Genomic DNA, 21,552 nt, shown 5'->3' on the forward strand with positions numbered 1-21,552 from the left:
TTATCACAAAATTCCAGTATGATATGAATACAGTATCGATGTTAAGTAAGGATTCTTTAATTATAATTTCAAAAGTTGAAACAAGTATTTTCTTTCGGCTACAGACTTTAGTAGTTTGTTATAAATTTTAAGCGCCGAACTCAAGATGATGTTGCCAAATATCGCAGTAGCTTGAGGCATATAATATAAATAATTCTTTCTGCATTCACTTTTAAAAAATCTTAACAAATGAATATTAGTTCTAATGAAAACAAGCACTTGAAAAAATATATATTTATTTATTTTAAAATATTGACTTGAAACAAAAGACGAACTTAATGCCCGAAGGCATTCTCAGTCAACTTTATGTCAAATTAAAAGATTGCATTGCTTCAGAAATTACAAGACAATAAAATAACAGGAAACGATCATGAGCCCATTGTTTCTCATGTGATTCAAGATTCATGATAACGACGCGAAACACTGAATCGCACATAAATGTTTTTAAGAAATTATTCCCTTACATTTTAATATTAAAGCTGTTAGAAAAATTTATAGCGTGCACTCATTCTCGTTGAATTTAAAATAGGCAGCCAGTTGAACGCTATACAATGCTTGAAACCGGTACTGCTCCATTGTTCACCTATTTCTTTGTTCAGCGCTTTTGTTTATGCGAAATTAAGCGAAATTTCCCCAACGATTAAAAGTTACGTCCAAACAATATGTTCTGTGCGGTTATTGTCTAAGGTATTAGACAATTGTTGATAGACAACATCATTGATTTCAGTTATTTGTCAATGTTTCTGTATTCATATAGTTATGAGTAAATTTACCAATGTTTGATTTGAAACGGGGATACAAAATTGTAAAGGGTAGGGCTTTATACAGGCCCGCCTGGGTTGTTACTACTCACTTAGTATCTGTTTTTTTTTAAATATAACTCTAGGATAGGCCCATATGTCCGGACGGGCATATGGGCCACCTGATGGTGAGTGGTCACTAATGCTCCTATAGATTGGTGCTGTTGGAAATTTTAACCATTTCTTACCAGCGTCACTAACTTTGAGAACTGAGAAGTTATGTCCATTATGCCTGTATTTACATATGGTCATCCTTCAAACTGGAAGACAAAAATATTGAGTATTACTGCTTGGAAGAAGAATATACTGGTCTAACGTCCTTTGGGTATATTGTCCTTTGGGTTTATAACATAACAACTTGGATCTCCGTTGAAGAAATAGTAACGAATAAACTATACTTTATTAAGTAAGAGTCTGTAAGGGTGATTTACCATCAAAAAACCAATTTACTCATCATCGAATACATTTTCAATTTAACGTTAGATTATTGAGTTTACCTTTTGACGCAATGGGAGTACCGTCAAGTTCAAAGTTTCTATACGAAATTTTCGAGTAAAAAACGTTTATAGATAAATGTTTTGCTTGTTGCATGTTAATACTGTAACGTTCTCTATTAATTATAAAAATAAAGTTACTTCTGTTTGTCAAATTAGAAAACAATAATATGATCAAACAAATGCTAGCCCGAGTGAGTAACCGCCAGGATATGTTTCGAACACCCAAACTCTGACTCACAAAACACATGCTGTCACGGAATAATTAAATAATCTGTACAAGACCGTCTAGACTAGTACGTCATTTATCCTATAAATATAGTTAAACGAATATTTTAATTTCTGCGTATCGTTACACCTAAAAAACAAATCCTCATTTTTCCACACTTAAAACTTCAAAGCTGGCACAGAAATGTTTTGGAGTTCACTAGGACCTCATAATAGAACTATAAATCATATTAGTTCACCAAATCTGATTCTTAACAATACGAAGAGGACTTGGATCGAATTTCAAGACGACAACTAACGTGACTCCTCTATTGCTTTACAGGTTGACCTAGTTTATATCCTGTGAGAACTACAAAACCATCTTCTAGGTGATTCCGTATTATATGAAATAAATATTATAGTAGATTTTCTGTCATATTCTATACTATATTGAGTATAAACAAATGCAGTGAAGACTGTGATATGTGCTTAATGGGTTTTGGAATGAATTATGTCAATATTAGGTTTCTGAATATAATTAAACATAGTAGAGACGCTGAAGTATACAGACCGGTGGGTTAGAATTATTTGAAGAGCTATTACATTCAATAAAACTACCAAAGCAATAACACATTTTGCGAAGTGTCCGTTCGTGTGAATCCAATAATCTCAAACAAACAATGATTTTTTTTGATGGAAGTTATCTTTATTAACTACAAGCTTGAAGCCTATCACAGTCGATATTTTATCTTAGTTTTTGTAATAAGTAGAGATTTATGGGAGTCCGCTTAGCTTTAAGTACAGTTGTTAGTAGGTGTTTCATTAGTTATTCTACTGATTAAGGACAATAATTTGTACTTTTTCGTTCCAGTTCAAAGGTGAATATCTATTCCGTAATAAGAAACGGCGAGTTTCGTACCGCAGAAAACGAACTAGAAATGTCTAGATGTGATATGCGACATTGGCTATTGATATGTATATTTACACGTATCAAAATGGCGTAACACCGTAAATTGGTAGTCGACATTTCATGAGTGAGATACGAAGTGAGTTTTTACAGAATCGCACTGCTGTACTGTAATGCTTACTGTTGTCTTACCAGTATATCCCAAGGTAAGATTTATGATGACGTAGTTCGTAGACGTACGGTGCGGGTTATATTTCTTAAACAATAAATTTCGATTATTGATGAAGGTTATCACTTACTTTTATTTATTGTAGAAAGGAGGTTAACTTCTAACCGAACTCCTTACAACAAAGACTTGTGCTTGCAAAGTTGTTCCGCTTTAGAGCAATATAGTGAAATAAGCGCCTTATCAAAATGAAAGGAGGGTTCCGTCCCACGGTGGGACATTTACGGGCTGTTAATTTTTTTTTTTTTTAATATATTTTTCTCGTCACTTTTACGCACCCCCGCTGGAAGAATCATCCTGTATTATAACAGTTCAGATTCGAGCATTACATAAAAGTGCGTGCGAAGAACTGAGCATTGCAGTTCGCAACCTGTAATGTTACAATTTGTAACATTACATCTGTGAGAGAGAAGCGAGTATTACAGTGTATAAACAACACACTCGACTATAGGCGAGTGTTTAAAATCGAATCTAAAATCGCTGCCATTATGGGAGCACCCTTAGACAGAAAAACTGGCAATCCTTACAGTTCATGGTATTTGCTTGGCTGCATAAACTTACTTTCTACATGCGACGATATGTAAAAAAAATATAACTCAACTAAAATTTCATTTGATTTTATAATGAAGTGAAATTTTCCAAGCTCCTACCCCTGGCATGTGACTGCGAGGGGACTGCGCCCTGCTCATATATTCAACAACCAAGCGACATTGAAATATTACGTTTGTGCGAATCGTAAGCGATTGTAATAACATGCGTGTAACGAATAATTATAACATTTATAGGATTTATTTGAATTTGTATGATAACGATCTCTATGTAATGTGATTTTGCAAACGCAGCGAGATTATTGCATTTTTCAGTTGTACTTGTTTGAACAAACTAAATGGAAAACTAATTTCATCGAGGAGGGCTGGGAATTGCGATTTATTTGTTTTGTAATATATGCGATATATTTATTTTTAACCAGGTCACATGAATATATCGATTTTATACGATTCTTTAAAAAAAAAGTAATGATTTTTTATTAATTAATGTGAAATCAACTCAATAGAATTTTGTTTGATAGATTTCACGCACTTAAAATGACTGTATTTTTTTTTCTTATGACGTACATGCTTGATAATTGCTTTCCGAAGATTGGTTGAACATTAATTAAGTGAAATAAAATCAAACTTTGACTACTTTTTTTTATATTAAGCTAGCTATTTTAAAAAAAAACTTCAAATCTTGCTAGAAAAAAAATAGGCAGACTTTGTCTATGACAACCTTGGCCTAAATAGTTTTGAATTGCCTATACTAGCTTCTCCTTAAAGCTTTGCACCCATCTTTAAGTCACCCTGTATTATAATATCAGCGACCGGCAACACACCAGAAAACATCCTGGTGTTGCAGATGTTCATGAGTGGTGGTTATCACTTTTCAAAAGATGAACATCCTGCTCGTTAAACTATTGCATAACAAAAAAACAATTGATAGTCATTATAAGTTACAGAGCCGGAAGAGTCGAGATGGTCCAGTGGTTAGAACGCGTGCATCTTAACCGATGATTTCGGGTTCAAACCCAGGCAAGCACCACTGACTTTTCATGTGCTTAATTTGTGTTTATAATTCATCTCATACTTGGGGGTGAAGGACAACATCGTGAGGAAACCTGCATGTGTCTAATTTCAACGAAATTCTGCCACATGTGTATTCCAGCGTTTGCAGCGTGGTGGAATATGCCCCAAACCTTCTCCTCAAAGAGAGAGGAGGCCTTAGCCGAGCAGTGAGAAATTTACAGGCTGCTAATGTATAAGTTACGGTTACAATCCATCGTCGATCACTGATTTTCGATTTGGTGAATTTTGATAATGTGCTTAATTTAGAATTATATTGACTACCTCGTTAGTCTAGTGGCTAGTTACTTGGTGGTAGGGCATTGTGCTAGCTCATTTGGGTAGGTACCACCCACTCATCAGATATTCTACCGCTATCGTTGTGTTCCCGTGTAAAGGGTAACTACATACACGACGGACATAACATCTGAGTTCCCAAGGTTGATGGTACAGTCTATGTAAGGGATGTTAAATATTTCTTAAAATGTCAATTTCTTTCAATATATGTATTTAACATGAACTAGCTCATTCATCCCATCAATACAAAAAATATGTAAGTAAGTGCTAAAAGCTGCTTTAGAGTTCAGAATATAATGTTATAGGTCGTTGACGTGAGCCTTAGCTAGGTTTAGTTTTGGAGATGTATATGTCACGTCATATTATAACCTTGTAAGTGCCTTTTAGATAAAACGACCAAATTATCAAATACATAAGTACCAACTGCATCAAGTCAAGTACGAGAGCAGACGCTTACAAAAAGTGCTACTGACATTATTTGCAGATATTTCCACTTAAGCTTAGCAATGCAAACATTTTTAGCGCATTCGGCTAAATTGCTAGATAAAACTTTATCGCCTTAAAGTAAAGTGTATTTTATATTGTTTTATTATGTAAATTTTAAAGACTTCTTGAATATATGGAAATATAAAACGAATGGTCGAGACGAAATAAATTTTGTAAATCGTCACGAATCGTATGCTAAGGGTGACGGTATTCTATTTTCAAAGTCTTTTACCGAAATTCAAATTTAGATTATTTTTTAGGAAATCGTTAATGTACTTAAACTTAAGACGGTAGTTTAACATATTATCATTATTTGCCAAACTATATAAGGAGAAGAAAATTTATTGAATCAGTTGTTTCTCAAACGGCTTCAGCTGTAAAGTTTAAATTAAACTTATATATATTGGGTATCATATACATGGCAATTTTGATTTTGATATTGATTCCTAAATCAACGGCAAAAACGTATAGGACTTGTGCCATACTTGTATATTAAAAAAAAACTATATTGTCAAAGAAAGTCTCAGTTTACAAATAATATGTAGTTTATATCATTACACAGACAAATTAATCAACTATACTTACGTCCAAGTTTACAACTTCAAATTAGTTAATTTCATTGGTCAATAGCAGTTGATGACGCAATATACGACCAATAAGGTTAGAGTATTGTTTAAAATTCGTTAATACGACTCTGCAGTGCGATTTCATAAGATTTTATCTCACTCGTGAAATATAGACAACCAACTTAACGTGATACGCCATTTTGATACGTGTTCTCTACAATTTTATAATCATTGTAATCAATGTCACATGTCGAGTTTCGAGTTTCATCTTACGGAATAGCACCCTCTCGCTCTCTCTCCTTCGGAAATTGAAAAATGATCATTTCACCGCAAATAGAAGTAGATTGTGTATGTTTATATAGGGATATGTTTGTGCGCAAAGATAAAATATAAAGAAAATAGTATGCATTCATCACACAATACGTGTAAGGTCAATGTATCACACGTTGTGACATCTTTGGCAGGTATCCATACATACATGAACTACTATTACTACTAGAACATAGCTATAATTCCATTTCGAAATACTATTGCGACGTGTACATATTGATTTTAATGTTAAGACAAATCATTAAATAAAATTTCACCAGCGAACTATCGCCAAAATAATACAGCGATAGAATAAAAATTTGATCAGTAATAAAATAAAATATACGATTTTATTAGTACTTTGAAATCGTCATTTTATCTAGAATTAAATATACTACTGTAAAATTATGACCGTTATGTATATATATGTTATATGTTATGCCGTTCGATTATAATATACTTATTCCGCAAGATGTACACTATCGAAAGCTTGTGAACAGTAACATACTGCTTACAAATAAACGTATTATTTTTATCATCATATAAACCGAAGTGAATTTCATTTAAATTATAAACTCTAACCTGATCTAACCGAAATATTTTAAACTATCGAAACTATATTTTGTTGTAAGCTGATTTTTTTTATATATTTTTTTTTTAATTTAAGAATTGTATACATACCCTAATTATACCCACGTGAAGTCGGAATGGGTAGCTAGTACTATATACTTCGGTTCCAGCTCTTTGTTTTATTTACTTTTACTATACTCATTTTTATATAGGAAACATATAAAAATATAAAATAAATCTGTCAATAATCATCAAGTTTCATGTTTTACATAGGACTGTGCTTGTTGGATGACGTTTTTATTATCTGTATAATTTTCTATTAAGTAATATTATGCCTTATTTAAATTTAAATGCACTCATAATTGACAACTCTAAAATATTTTCAGGATATAATGGTACAGATGAAGGTTGTATTGTCTTTATGTAACGTATTGACTAAACTAACAAGACTTGGTACTAAGTATATTTTATCTTATGTAGACTCTAACGTCTTTGATTTTATCTTTAATGGCTACCGTTTAAACTATATGTATGATTTTTAGTAAACAATGTAAATTTTTATGGACAGTGGTCATACATCATTCTATTGTATATAATTCAAGCTACTATAAGTAGTCCTCAAACTTTGTTAATATACCAAATGCTGTCTTTAGGTTAAAGATTGAGATTATTTGAGAGATTTTTTGTTGAATTAAATACCAAAAATCTTTTATTCAACTAGGCTCTTATAAATACATTAGGATCATAGTTGTACCTACGAGATTTAATTGAAATTACCGACAACAATCGACCAAGCACTTCTACAACTATTATTTTTCTAAAATGTATACTTTGATTGTATTTGATACAATTGACTTAGATACTAGCAAACTGATCGAAAATAATTATAATTACATTAGTAAGTACAAATTTTAGTAAATTACTCATTTATTTAACGTTGATTTAATTTTTGCCAAAAAACACTAGAAGTACAGGTATTGAAACAGCGATTTTAAATTGTAGTCAAAGTTTGAATTTTAAGATTACAATTTTAAAATAATTTAAGCTAAGCACATAATTTGTACATTTTGTAAGAGGTTTTATTATATTTAAACTAAGAGCAAGGGAATATAGTTAAAATAAATGACAAATGATAATTGTTTTATCGTAGTCGTAATTAAAAATTATTCCTGTATTTATTTTATTTAATAATAATAAAATATATTATTATTTTATAACGCCATCTATAAAAGTAACAAAGAAATACTTAGATCATACTGCATTCTAGTTCTATATTTTGAGCGCTATACGTAGTTCTACCGACATAACAAAGATGGCGTTGGTCTGACATTAACAAATAAATTAAATTAATGTTATTTCAAATAATATCAAAGTATAATTTTAATGACATAAATACACATTTTTAAATAACAAATGGTTTAGAACAATTCTTGTAAATTTTAATTCGTTAAATCGAACACAGATGGCGTAACTGTGAGGTTTCATTATATTATTCGTAAATAAAAAAATATTGTTTTTGTTCAAGTTTGTCACAATTCGAAAGATTACGCTACAGCAAAATATTTTCTTCTTTACAATACAAGTCATAGTATCATCGCCTGGAACAGATTTCATACCTTGGGTGCCCTAGGCTTATGCTTGATGTGGTCCTCTTCTTCCTATACATTTAATATTGTGAAGAAATAAAATAGGTTTCTTTTTGAGATGTGCATTGAACACGTTTTAGAGTTTTAAACGATGACTTATTTGTGTGTCCTAAAAATTGTGTAACTACTAAATAAATTGCCCTTTAACCAAGTTTTAGGAGTAGCTACGCCCGGCCCAATTACTCTAAAGGGAAATCCACCCTTACTTGTTGTACTTATAAATAATCCTATTATATTTTGAAGCACATTTTACAACTGATCATAATATATTATTTAGATTAGCTAAAACATTTAGGAATAACTTAACAAGTTTTGGCGTAGTTTCAGGACAAGCTTTGAAAGTGGTACTTAAACCTCCAAATCGACATAATTTGGTCTACCTAACTCATAAAATATACATTCCGCAAATACTTTATATTAGTCCTTGACCTTTAAAGTAGAAGCCATTTTGATCTGATGGAAAAGTTTGATATCGATAGAATAAGAAAGTCGCGTTAACGTCGAAAGCTCATCGTATCAGATAATCGTACTTTACTTTATCAGTTAAACGAATAAACGAATTGTTTTTACAGGCAGAAATTATATTCGACAAATGCTTAGAAGTGATATTTCACTTTACACACTTAAACTAAAAATTACTTGATATGTTCAAAAACAAGCAATAACAAATGTTACGTAACGTAATACACGAACTAATATATATAATTATCTGTCTATTTTAATACAATAAAGGTGCAGGAACACTTTACGCAGAACTACTCGTAGCAACTTGTTTTAAAATATAAAAAAACCCCTCTTATTGCCCACACTTAGATAGATAACACAGGCTTAATTTTTCGCTCAGAAAATCAGAATTGTGAACATGATTTGAGCATTAGCTAAATAGCCGTATTTAAATCATTTAGATCTTTATGGTTTTATTTAAATTATAGCCTCGACTTAAAAACGTATCATATAATCGATATAATAAATTAATTACTTTAACAGACACCGCTATTTCCACTTTTAATTACCTTCTTCATGTTTGTTTTCTAGAACATAAGTCCAAGAAATTTCCAGTACTGGTGTTCATACACGGTGACTCGTTTGAGTGGAGCTCAGGCAACTCATACGATGGCAGGATTTTGTCTTCCTATGGCAACGTCATGGTCATCACCGTTAATTTTAGATTGGGAATCTTAGGTAAGTTGTTCATGTTATTTTATACTCATAACTTATATTATAAACAAGCTTTTAAAATCATGAATTGTGTCTGCAACTTTTTAATATATCAAGGCATTACTTTATAGTACACTGTTAGCTAAATATTTCAGTAGTCTAATAATTTTGTCTATGGAGATATCTAGAAAAGTCGTGATCGAGTTTATATAAACAGGGTCAGAAGTAAGCCTGCGACTTTCACATACTACACATTTCAGCCGTTACCTTGTTTCAAACAAGTCTCAAATTTTGTCAAATTACATTTGAATAAATTTATAGGTTTCATGAAGCCGAGTATCACTGAGCATGTCTACGGCAACAACGGCCTTCTAGACCAACTAGCAGCGTTACAATGGATAAAAGATAACATAGAAGATTTAAACGGTGACCCAAATTCTGTGACTCTGATGGGACATGGAACGGGAGCCGCGTGTGTAAACTTTCTTATGCTATCTCCTATATCAAACGGTAAGACATTTTACTTTAGAATCTTATTACACGACTTGAAATTGTAGAATAGAAGAGCAAACAAAATAAAAATATTTCCGATTCAAGTATGCTTTTATGAGTAATTTTACATCGTGATTTTGGAGTTAGATTGATTATAAAGCTACGACCGATACGGAATATAGAATTTACTGAGAAGATCTAGAAAGTAAATAAGTAGAACAGCAATCAACTAATATTGTAAATAATATATATTATATGACATGCATACTACCAGATAACATATCTTTCCATCTACATATACACCAATAATTTATAAATTCTCCTGTGAATTAAAATATTCCATACGTATTCTCATATATAAGAGACTTGGAATGGAGAATGGTACAATTATTGCTCGTAACGGGAAAGGAAGGTACGTATTCAGAAGGTGTGATTGAAAATGTTTATGTAGCATTGTTCTAGTTTGTACCTAGGTAAATGTCTGATAAAATATCTCAACTTAAATCAATTGGCTTCTACATTTCCATTGTTAATTCCTATCTTGCAAATTTCGTAGGCACCAAAAAATGTAACGTTACTGAACAAGAATGATAAAATACGAAAATATATTTTTTTCTGAGGACAAAAAAAAATCTCATTAAATAATGTACTTCTTCCACCATTTCCATTAGCAGGTCCAGTTTTGTTCTTTTCGTAGGTTTAAAAATTTCGTCCCTAATTAAAGTCATAGAAGCCGTTCTGCGATTCTCTGAATCATTTTAATATTTTCTTTCATCATAAAGAAAACTGCTAACGAACGAAAACAATGTTTTGAGTAATGATGCTTCATTAACAAAAACGGGAAATTGAGCAAAACATCTGACCCATTGAAATGAGAATAATTAATCTGGGTAGGATTTTGTGTCGTCCACAAAGTGAGCCAGTTCATTGTTGGTCATTGTTAACAATCTGTTCGTCTAAGTTTTGTGAGATGTTTTAATGAAGATTGTTTTGTTTGATTAGATTAAGTTTCTCTTTAACAAAAATGTTATTACTCCATTAGCCAAAAGATACCATTTAACTTAGTAAAATTTCGGTTTATTCTGGTTAACACAAGAATACAAATGAAATTTCATTTAAAAAACTTAATTAATAATTAAATATGAAATATTACAAAATGCATCTTAAAATTGTAGGTTGTGTTTGAAGTATATAATCGTAGTAGGAATACAATAGAATATAAAATAATACATTATGTGTTTATGCATTAGCACAGGAAGTTATTATTATAGGTAATTAGAATAGATAACTTAGTGTGAATCAAACCAGTAATCCAGACCTGTAATTCTAGTAAGTTTTATTGATTTGCTAAAAGAGGACAACTGAAGGATGTAGATTTCTTATTTTTGTGGTGGATTTGTGGATTTTCCGGAAATTAATAAACACATACTATCGTGTGGCTACCTTACTTACGCTGATAGTCTAGCAAATAGCCCTCACACAAAGTAAATTTATTTAAGTTATATTTATTCATTTAACAAAGCATCCAAAATTACTGTGGCTAATTTGTCAATAGCTACGTTAATGTACCTTTACAAAATGTTTGTTACAGGATTATTCCATCGAGCGATACTTATGTCAGGATCTGCGTTATCTGATTCAGCGATGACAAAGGATCCCACTCAGTACACATTGCAAGTCGCTCAGAGTTTGGGTTGTAATTTAAATTCCAAGAATATGATGGCATGTTTACAAAACAAACCGTAAGTCCTCTACAATTCTAATATTTCCTTTACAATAATTCGAAAACAAAAAAATTGGACTATTTTATGAAGAATGTTCTTTTAACCAATAACGAAGTCTTGCTGGATTTTTTATTAAAATTATTGCATTTTTTTTGTATAAACTTCATTAAGAGATAATAATTGATTTGTTAAGTCAATAATTACCATTTTTTGTTCACAGACTATCAGAAATAAAGAAAGTACAAATACTAGCTCGCGAATTCGAAACAGCGTTAGGGCCAGTGGTAGCCGGTTCATTTATTCCAAGTGAACCATCAAAAACAATGGAAGCGTTTCCAAATCTACTGAGCAAGTAAGTTATTTATGACTCTCACTCGGCAACTGTTATGCCAGAACAGTTTGGAATATTTTAGATTTATACAAAACTAGCGACCCAATCCGGTTTCGCATGGGTGCAATGTTGATACTAATATATACTACCGGTATGTCCCTTCGTTTTAAATCTGTAATATCTTCGAAAATATTCATTACAATTACATGCTGTAAAGGGCTATATTGATCTTTATTAAATGCACAATGTATTTTACTGTAGTACATTATTTTGATTCATCTTGTAGGGTTCAGCCAGTGTTTACAATGTAAGCGCAAAAAATGTCTTTATTTACTACTATATTGTGCATGTATTATATATATAAACCTTCCTCTTGAATCAATCTATCTATTTAAAAAAAAACCGCATCAAAATCCACTGTGAAATTTTAAACATCTAAGCATACACAGGGAAATATAGCGGTAAGCGACTTTGTTTTATACTATGATACTGAAAGTTTGACTACCATCAGTTTGTTGTACTCCTATTTGGCAAGTGCTAATTAACTAAATAGTTTCATTAGTATTAAGAGTAACTTATCACAAGCAGTGAGCGGACACGATACCTAAGATTTATAGTGTATCAATGATTTTATATTATTTTCCAGATACCAACTGTTAAGTGGCGTCACGGAACTTGAGAGCTATCATGATTTTGGTGTGATAGAGCTCGATCATGGTATTTTGGAGAATCAAAGAGATGAATTCATTACAAAGTTTGCCAAAATAGTTTTTGAAGGAGCGGAAGATGTAACTCTGAAGGAGGTTTTAAAACAGTATGTTTTTTAGGAAATTGATTTTATTTTAGTACCTACTATTATAATTTATTAAATTAAGAATTTTGCAATTGTATTATAAAGACGATGTACTATGCTAATTTGGCCGCACCAAAGTGTGAACTTGTATCATAATGTTGACCTTTTGACTTTTAAAAAGTATTGTATATATAAACGTTATTAGTTAAGGCCTAAGTTTGGTAGATAACAATGCGAAGCGCACGATGACTCGATAAAATCAGATGTCTATTGATTTACATTTTTTTAATTTGTATTTTAGTTATTAACGGTATTATAAGTCAAAAAAAAATCAGAAGATATATAAGAGATCTTAAACCCAATGCAATCCAACAACACTATAACTTAATATCTTAGGAAAGTGTTTTAATCAAGCTTTCAAAAATAAATGTTCTTTTAATAGTTTTTGAGTATTTAAGTAATTTCTTTTAACGCGCTTAAAACGAACGCTAGCCACCATTCGCTTGTATCATACAACAAGATCTGACGGCTTAATGTGCTTTCAAGGCACGACAGCGAAAATACCTACGAGAGCAATCTCCACTGACGTATGACTTAAATTTGTCAGGGCGTTAAGAGAAAGATAATCCGTTTCGCAATTTTGCACCGTAATATACAGTATATAAAGTTGAATATTAATCACACGAAACCTGTTGCACTGTATCAATGTGCCTTGCTGGTGTGAGAGCTTAAGTACACAGGAACCTTACCTTAGTCTACAATATTTGCAATAAATATATCTAAGACTAGTTGTCGAAGGTTTAAGCTTGTTAAAGATAAGCTATCTTGGTTTATTAAGTTTGCCAATTTTGACAATGTCAGTAATTAGAATCATTATTGTTTTAGATTAATAACAATATTTGCTTAATAAAATTTTGCTCGCGAAAAGTATTGGCACGTTCATGACGCCGTACGGTAGCTTCACATCGCTCTGATCATTGTGTCTCTCTACGGTCTCTGTATAAGAAAAAGCGGCCTTCCCATGATGGATAGAGGTGACCCAGGGTGGAAGTGGCATTTATGAGCTCCGAAATGTAGCCTTCGGAAGCTACATCTCGTTACCGTAATGAGGGTATCTGCTTATCATAACACCCCCATCCCGGGAAGGACGTGGACTCTCGAAGAAGCCAAACGTACTGGATGTTCCACAGTATTTGGACAAGAACCGACCTAGTCTAGTAGGGCCTGGAGGACCTTCCGGTCCAGGTTATGTCTCAAAAGCCTCCTGAGATAGATCGGCAACCCATGGTATCGTAATGTCTCTCTGATCGTTATCCCCCCGGACGTTTCGATTCGAAGGGAAGACTGTTGAAGGCATTCAGCGCATCCAGAAATGCCCACAGGTTGATATCCCCCTGGGCCTCCGAATACATCTTCAACTTTGTAATTTTGGAGGGTGAAAAAAAATATTCTTTTTTCAGTCCTTGATGTTCAAGCTTGCTTTCTAGAAAATTTAATGAAAATTGGTTCAGTAATTTAGCCGTAAATCCTTTAAAGAAAAAGTTACTTTTGCATATGCTGAAATATTATTATAGATTATTCCGTATTTATAATTTTAATTTTTTATTGAATCCCGCTTAAGATTAACATAATATTTTAAGAGTTACAATAACCTTAACCATTAATTAACCGAATATCTAAATTTCATTAATATGTTGACGAAATGGTAAACGACAAAACGACTTCACCACGAGAGAAAAGAATAATCGATACTTTTGCCTATATTTTGATATGGAAATTAAATATACTTGAAGAGTTATCACAGAAAATGCAGTTATATTAAAAAAAAAACCAGTTTAAAAACATATTTGCTCTATCCTTAAATAATAAAACTGCAAGTTTTATGAACGAAAACTTATAAGTTGTCCATATTTTAAATAATGTTTAGATTTAAATTAAATTCTTAGCCAATTATTTTAATGATGTATTGATATGACAATTTGCCAAAACATTATAACACCAATGATGTCAATGACCTATGCTATTGGTGGTAGGGCTTTGCGCAAGCCATATTACACCTATCACATATTCCACTGCAACACAGCAATGCTTTAACTTTTTGCCACCCTGTTTGAAGGATGAGTGAGCCAATATCACTACATACCACCTTAGTTCCTAAGGTTGTTAGTGCATAGAAGATGTAGATTGCTAGAATTGCTTGTCGTGCCTTTGTCTTTGGCAATGGTAACTACTTACCATCGGGAGGAGTATTTCTAATACAGTTTAAAACTAGGACTAGTATCGCTCAAATTTCATGTCCATAATAAATGTTTCCTGCTTGCAAATGAAAATTTTATATGAGTTTTCACCTATAATCGTTGCAAATAAACAACGCTACAAACCTTCACCTTATAAGGAAAGATAGCTTTATTTCAGCTGCCGGAATTTACATGTTACTAAGTAAAAACTACAAACTACTAAATATGATGGTCGTATCTAAGACTCTAGCACGTTCCCTCTCATAAAACTGTTATATAGGTCAATATTATGTGATACTGAATGTTACGACCCCATGAATTTAAATGATATGGACCCAAATAAGTACTTTTATTCGTTCTATATGGAGATCAGCAACCATTTTTCAAATATTTTTACTAGCTAATGTCCGGCCTTCGTTGCAATGATTTGAAATTACTTGTAATCTATTAAAATTGTAAATACATTAAATCCAAAATCGTATTTGTCAGATGATATTATAGCATGCGTAGCCAATAAATTGCAATAAAGCAGTATAGGTTAATTGTCTCCAAGCGTTTCCTCTGAAGGACTTAGCTGAGCTGTAAATTAACTGTCAATTAATATTTGACACAGTCACACATTAATTTAGGACATTTTTTAATTACTTCTGGTACAAGGTTTACGACTGTAGGTGTCAGGACTGCATTGATAATAATATATTTTAAAAAGGTTACACAATAATGTTTTATTTACATATTTAAAAAAAAAAGGAAAATTTGGTCAAGTTAATCTATTTAATTTTTTTCAGATACTCTCCATCAAAATTGGATCCTCAACGTTGGAGTGTTGAGACAAACCGTGATGTAATTCTAAATCTATTCAGTGATGCTCGGACCTTGGCACCTATGATCAGTTTCGCTAACTACCAATCGAAAGCCAATAGACAATCTTATTTTTACGTCTTTGGCCACAATTCTGTTAGCACGGATTACGCACCGGTAAGATATAATACATTGTCGGCCTTATCTATAAATACATATTTTTCTCTTTCTATCATGATTAATTTGACCTTCGAAAAAAGAAAACAGCATTTTTTAAGAGTCTCGCCCTATAAATACATCTATATTTCATCAATTTATTATAATAAGTTAAGAAATGTTAAATATATGTCGCTTTTAAAGCCAATTGGTCTCTGGTTACGTTTCAAAAACGGCTTTGGCTGAATGATTAATCAGGTCCAATATTTCAAGTTGTAGACCATTAATTTTACATCATAGATTTAATTTTACGTGATATATTTAAGCTTAAAGAATTTTATCAATTTCAATAAAAATAAAACTAAATTTTACATACAATGCTTCATCCCAAAAAATCTGAAGCAAAATGGGACTGACTTTCAAGTACTTTTCGTCGAAGACGAAATTAAACGACACAGCACCACAAAACATATACGTAACGTAATCGTACGAGTACGTAGGAAAGTATGTATTCTTTATTTTAGGTAAGAAGGCTAAATTAAAGTGGATGCTGGGCTATCAGTTATTCTATCGCTAAACATCAATACTTCGACTATAGTTTTGAAGCATACTTGAACCAATGTAATTACAAGAGACATGAAATTCGTTTTAGTCGCAATCGTCACAACTATTTTAATTATTATATTTAAAATATGTGCGGAATTTTATTATATTAAATTCCGCACATATTTTAAACTTTGCTTATTCATGAAATGAAATATTCTTATTAATTTATTACGTTGTAACTATTGAGGGTTTTTTAGATTTTATAATTTTTCGTAAATCATTACAGCTAAACAAAAGTGTTCATGGAGAAGAAATCCCATACGTTCTGGGTATTCCTCTAGGCGGTGCCAATACACATTTTCATTCTGAATACACTCAACAGGAGAAACTTCTCAGCGAGGTGATAATGAGACTATGGACAAATTTTGTGAAAAATGGGTAGGTTATACTCTACAGTGCTATAAACAACTATTTGCCTTAGAGCTTATAAGATTGCAAACTACGAACTCATAGGTTCAAATCTCGGGAAGTTATTTGTCAAGGAATATTCAGCGACAGCGTGAAATTTAGAAGCTAGGATAGTTTACACTTCCTTGGCTTGAAATGTAAACCCTTGGTCCTGTGTCTGAACTCTCAAGGATGGGTGCTCTGACCGAAATCGATCAGAAGGACATTTTTTTTTTTAAGTAATAGGTATATGGACGGACAAAATATGATGGTTAATAGTTAACACCGCCCATAGACTTTGGTGCAAGCAGGAATATTTGCCATTCCATATATTGCCAATACACCACAAACCTTGGGAACTAAAATATTATATCCCTTATGCATGTTATAACATTGGCTTAGTCACCTTTCAAACAGAAATCCAACAATACTAAGTGTTGCTGTTAGAACATGTGATTTGGTCATACCTACCAGAACCGGACTTGCAGAAAGCCCTACTACCAAGAAAAGTATTGTAATCCATGTACTTTATTAATAAATACGTTGAATATTTTTATATAGTAAAAATAGTTAATCCAATAAATTTTAAGCAGCAGATTTAAATTCTAGGAGAGAAGTATAAAACGAATTTACTACATAAAATAGTAATATTGCTAATAATGAACCCATTTCCTACAAATTTTGGCTCGCATCAACATCACATTGAAAGTAGATTATATTATCTTGAACAAATTGCTGGACATTAAATGTGAATTCTAGAGGAAATTTAATTAAATATAATTCTGATTTCCTTTAAATTAATTATATTTAGGAATAAATGAGACGGCAGTTTTATCACATAAATACGATCTTTCCTTAGCAATTTTAAGATAAAATAAATGTAATTGAAAATAACATCTATTTTTATTATCTCCGTCCTTTATTCCATGAAAAAGCAATAGCTTTTATTTAAATTACTAGTTATATGTTGTTTACATTCGAGTGATTTCAAAATTAGAATCTTAATTGAAGATTGCTTATTCAAACTCATGTTTATTAATATTTCATCCATCGATATTTCAGATCACCAAATACACAAAGTGTGAGCGAATATTTCACACTCGATAAGAAGCTGTGGAACCAATACAACGTGGAATGGCCGGAGTACAATATTGCTCATCAACCGTATTTAAGAATAGGTATTTTTTTATTTATTTGTTCAAAATAAATTATTATTAAATATTCAAAAAATATATAATAAGCATTGTTTGTGTGTTTGATATTTTCAGACTTGCCGCCCTCTATAAATAGTTTGTATAGATCTAACTATACGAGCTTTTGGATTGAAACGTTACCAAATAAAATGAAGAGGTTCATTGTTGATCCTCTTTTCGAGTTTACTCCTACACCATCAACACACAGACCAAAACCTAGCCATAGAATAACAGGTAAAATTTGTCTCATTTCATAAATATTTTATGTGAACCACTTCACAGGAAACGCGTACTTCATTTTCTATCAATATTTTTAAATTAATTTGCAGATCCCATTCGAAAAATTTGGACTCCTCAAGTATATAACCCACCTCACTACAGTTCTCCAACAGCTTATGGTAAATTACGGCCATATTCACCACCTGTATCAAAACCGGATACTGAATCGATATACCGAGAAATACAATTAATAAAAACGCCATCACGACCCATACCGTCCGGCTTAATGGAAAAAACTGTACACACTACTGTAAAACCAATAACCGAAATACCTGTTAAAACATCCAGCGCTACGATCACTCTTGTTGTTTCCCTTGGAATATTATTTCTGGCTATCAATGTTGGTATATGCGGTGTATTTTATTATAAAAAGCGAAAATCACAAATTAGAGAAAGATCATTCGAAGTTTCTAATCAACCTCGCGCTGAAGTCGGTGAAGTGGATGTCATAGGGCAAAAAAGTTCAAAGGACGATAAAAGTGCATTACAAACCTTTAAAAATGGCTGCAGTGTGATCAAATCGATGAGTATAACCAAAATTAGAAGCAATAGCAAGAAAGTGAAAAAGAAAGAAGTTTGTAAAACTCCAAAATCTGACGATTCTGGTGGTTTTAGAGAACGTTTTCAGCTACGAAGGCATTTATCTACTAGTACTCTCGATGCTCACACTAAAGTTAGGGACTGGATTGCAAATGGAGTTATGCATAGATGTTCCCCAAGTATACTGAGAAAATCTAACTCTGAATTAAATGACAAGTCATTTATAAATACTAAGCCTTACACAAGGTCTGAAGAATTACTTTCTGATTCGAGAAAAATAACAAAAGCAACTTTAAAAATCAATGAATCATTAAGTCCGAACAATCTTTTGGGAAAAAACTATAGTGGAAAAAACAAAACATCAGAAAAAACAACGTCAACATCGGCTTTAGATTCACATTCATCTCTAATTAGTAATAAGCAATCAACTTTAGGTAAACGAACAAATAAATCAAGTGATTCTCTTAGAAGCAAAGGAACGGACAGTATTAAGTCTAGAAAGGTTTCCGTTGCTATCGATGCTACACCTGCAGCTCGAACTAATTCTATTTTAAATCAAGAACCAATAGAACTTTCGAAATCTTTTGATGAATCAAAACATTCTAGTACGGAAAATAAATTACAGAGGTCAAAAACTGATGGTGCAATTATATCTGAAAGTATTAATATCGCCGTAGGTAAAAATGAAGTTACTAAAACTTACACTAATGAGGTAATATTGGCCCTGAATCAAAATAACGCAATTAAAATATCACATAAGCATTCTACTTCTGACCCAGTGACAGATGTTAACTATGAGGTTTTAAAAGAAAAATTACGACGCGAAGCGGAAATTATTGAAATACTTCCTCCAGTTACTTTCCGAAATGAAGTTAATGTAACTTCGAGAGACGACAAAATGAAAGCTGAGCCACTTTCCGCGGAAGAGGCTTTAATGACTATTAAAAGGAGAAATTACCCAAAAGTGCTTCCAGATTTGCCAAATGCACATAAAAGATTGTCTCTACAACCAACCGCTTTTCAAACGTTTCGTGGGTACGTTGGAGGTGGTAGTATTGATAATCAACAAGATAGATCAAAAGTTCCACCACAACCTCCACCGCGAACAACAACTTTGGAACGACGTCTCGCATACAAAAATTCCAAGCAACTTTCTTCTTTTGACGTTTCAAACATGAAAAAGATTTCTGAATCTGATATTTCAAATAGAAATTACGAGAATATAGATAATTTGTCCCCTGTAACTGATAAAAAGTCATACAATAAATCTATTGAGTCTGTTAGTAGGAGTGATAAATCTGGTAGTCACCGAGAATATCCTAAGGTGATTATTGCATCTAGTGATACACCGTGTACTCCAGAACCAACAATTTTCATCAAACCTTCACCTAGTCAAATTGAAATTCCTTCAAACGGACCAAGGGTTAGGTTACCTGATGATTTCCATTCTCACGCTTCGGGATCTGTTACTTCTTTTTCTTCATTATATTCTGATGATGATATAAATGATGAAGTCGATGATGAATTCCTTGATAATCTCGCTGAAGATAGATTAATTCAGGAATTAGTTGGTGGAGTGGAATCACCAACAGATATGGATGTTTTAGATTCAAAAGGCCCTGAAACAATATTTGAAAAGAAAGTGGAAATTGTACCAGTTAAAATAAACACAGTACATATCGATCCAAAAAGTAAAGAAAACTATGTATGCATTTCAGATTTACTTTTACCTGATGTAAGCAGCTTGGAACAAACAGCACAAATAAAGGCCAATTTCAGTTTGAACAAGTTAAAGAACAGAAGTGAAAGTATAAACAGTCCTCCAGAAAAAGCAGTGAAAGTGAAACCAAGAAAAACAATAAAGCCTCCGTCGATTTTAAATAGAGCTACAAAAGGCAGTAGCGGTAGTAGCTTTAAAAGTAAATCTGATTCTAGCAAATTAGAACATTCAAATTCTGGTTCATCCAATGATACGGAGACCAGTACAGGAACTGTACGTAAAGTTCAATTGAAGTAATATTGTTTAGATTGAGAATTAATTATTAGATGAGATTTACATGTAAATGTAATTTAGATTATAATTAATTATTAATGCAAAGAATAAATTTTAACATAATGCATTTAGTAAGGAATATTAAACTTATTTTTTTTATTTGTGTATTGTTTGTTAAATCGAAATATGTATCAGATACAAGTAGATGATGCTATTCAATAAAGCTTTAAAATTAATTTAGCATTAGTCATAAGAGGTTGCTTTTATTTAAATCAATAAGCCTTAAATATAAATGCAACGTGATGAAGGAATGAATAATATTTAAAAATTTGACCAATTTGTAACGAAAGAACTCTTAGTTATTTAATGCATTTAGAAAATAATACTGATGAAATATATGCATGTGTTTTATTTTACATATTCACGAATAAAAGGTTCTTCTCTTAAATATATTCCATCGTATATTTGGAAACGTTTATCTACTGCAGAATTTCGCTTGTCACGGCTTTAAGAGGATTTTATTGAAGGGATCAACCATATCTCGGGCTTTGAAACACTGAATGGAAGTTTGTAGATCAAAAAGAACACTTCGAGATAAATGGAACAATTAAATTAACCAAAAGTTACATTCGAGTAATTCAACAAGAGCATTTAGCTGAACTTGACTTAAACGGTCTTTCTTAACATCCCTATTATCTTAAATTCTTTGATGCGATG

General features: G+C 32.0%; 1 protein-coding gene across 1 annotated transcript in view; it reads left to right on the plus strand.

Annotated features, from left to right (window-relative positions):
- LOC113392541 (uncharacterized) overlaps positions 1-21,231 on the plus strand; it is a 30,013-nt gene extending 8,782 nt beyond the window's left edge. The window contains exons 3-12 of the mRNA XM_026629030.2: positions 9,181-9,327; positions 9,625-9,813; positions 11,387-11,537; positions 11,740-11,871; positions 12,497-12,664; positions 15,669-15,858; positions 16,670-16,821; positions 17,893-18,008; positions 18,099-18,257; positions 18,353-21,231. Coding sequence (XP_026484815.2) covers positions 9,181-9,327; positions 9,625-9,813; positions 11,387-11,537; positions 11,740-11,871; positions 12,497-12,664; positions 15,669-15,858; positions 16,670-16,821; positions 17,893-18,008; positions 18,099-18,257; positions 18,353-20,859 — 3,911 coding nt within the window. The 3' untranslated portion in view covers positions 20,860-21,231. The remainder of the gene's footprint in view (positions 1-9,180; positions 9,328-9,624; positions 9,814-11,386; positions 11,538-11,739; positions 11,872-12,496; positions 12,665-15,668; positions 15,859-16,669; positions 16,822-17,892; positions 18,009-18,098; positions 18,258-18,352) is intronic.
- The last annotated feature ends 321 nt before the right edge of the window (positions 21,232-21,552 follow it).

This window comes from Vanessa tameamea, chromosome 5, assembly GCF_037043105.1.
Source record: "Vanessa tameamea isolate UH-Manoa-2023 chromosome 5, ilVanTame1 primary haplotype, whole genome shotgun sequence".
Classification (NCBI taxonomy): Eukaryota; Metazoa; Arthropoda; class Insecta; order Lepidoptera; family Nymphalidae; genus Vanessa; species Vanessa tameamea.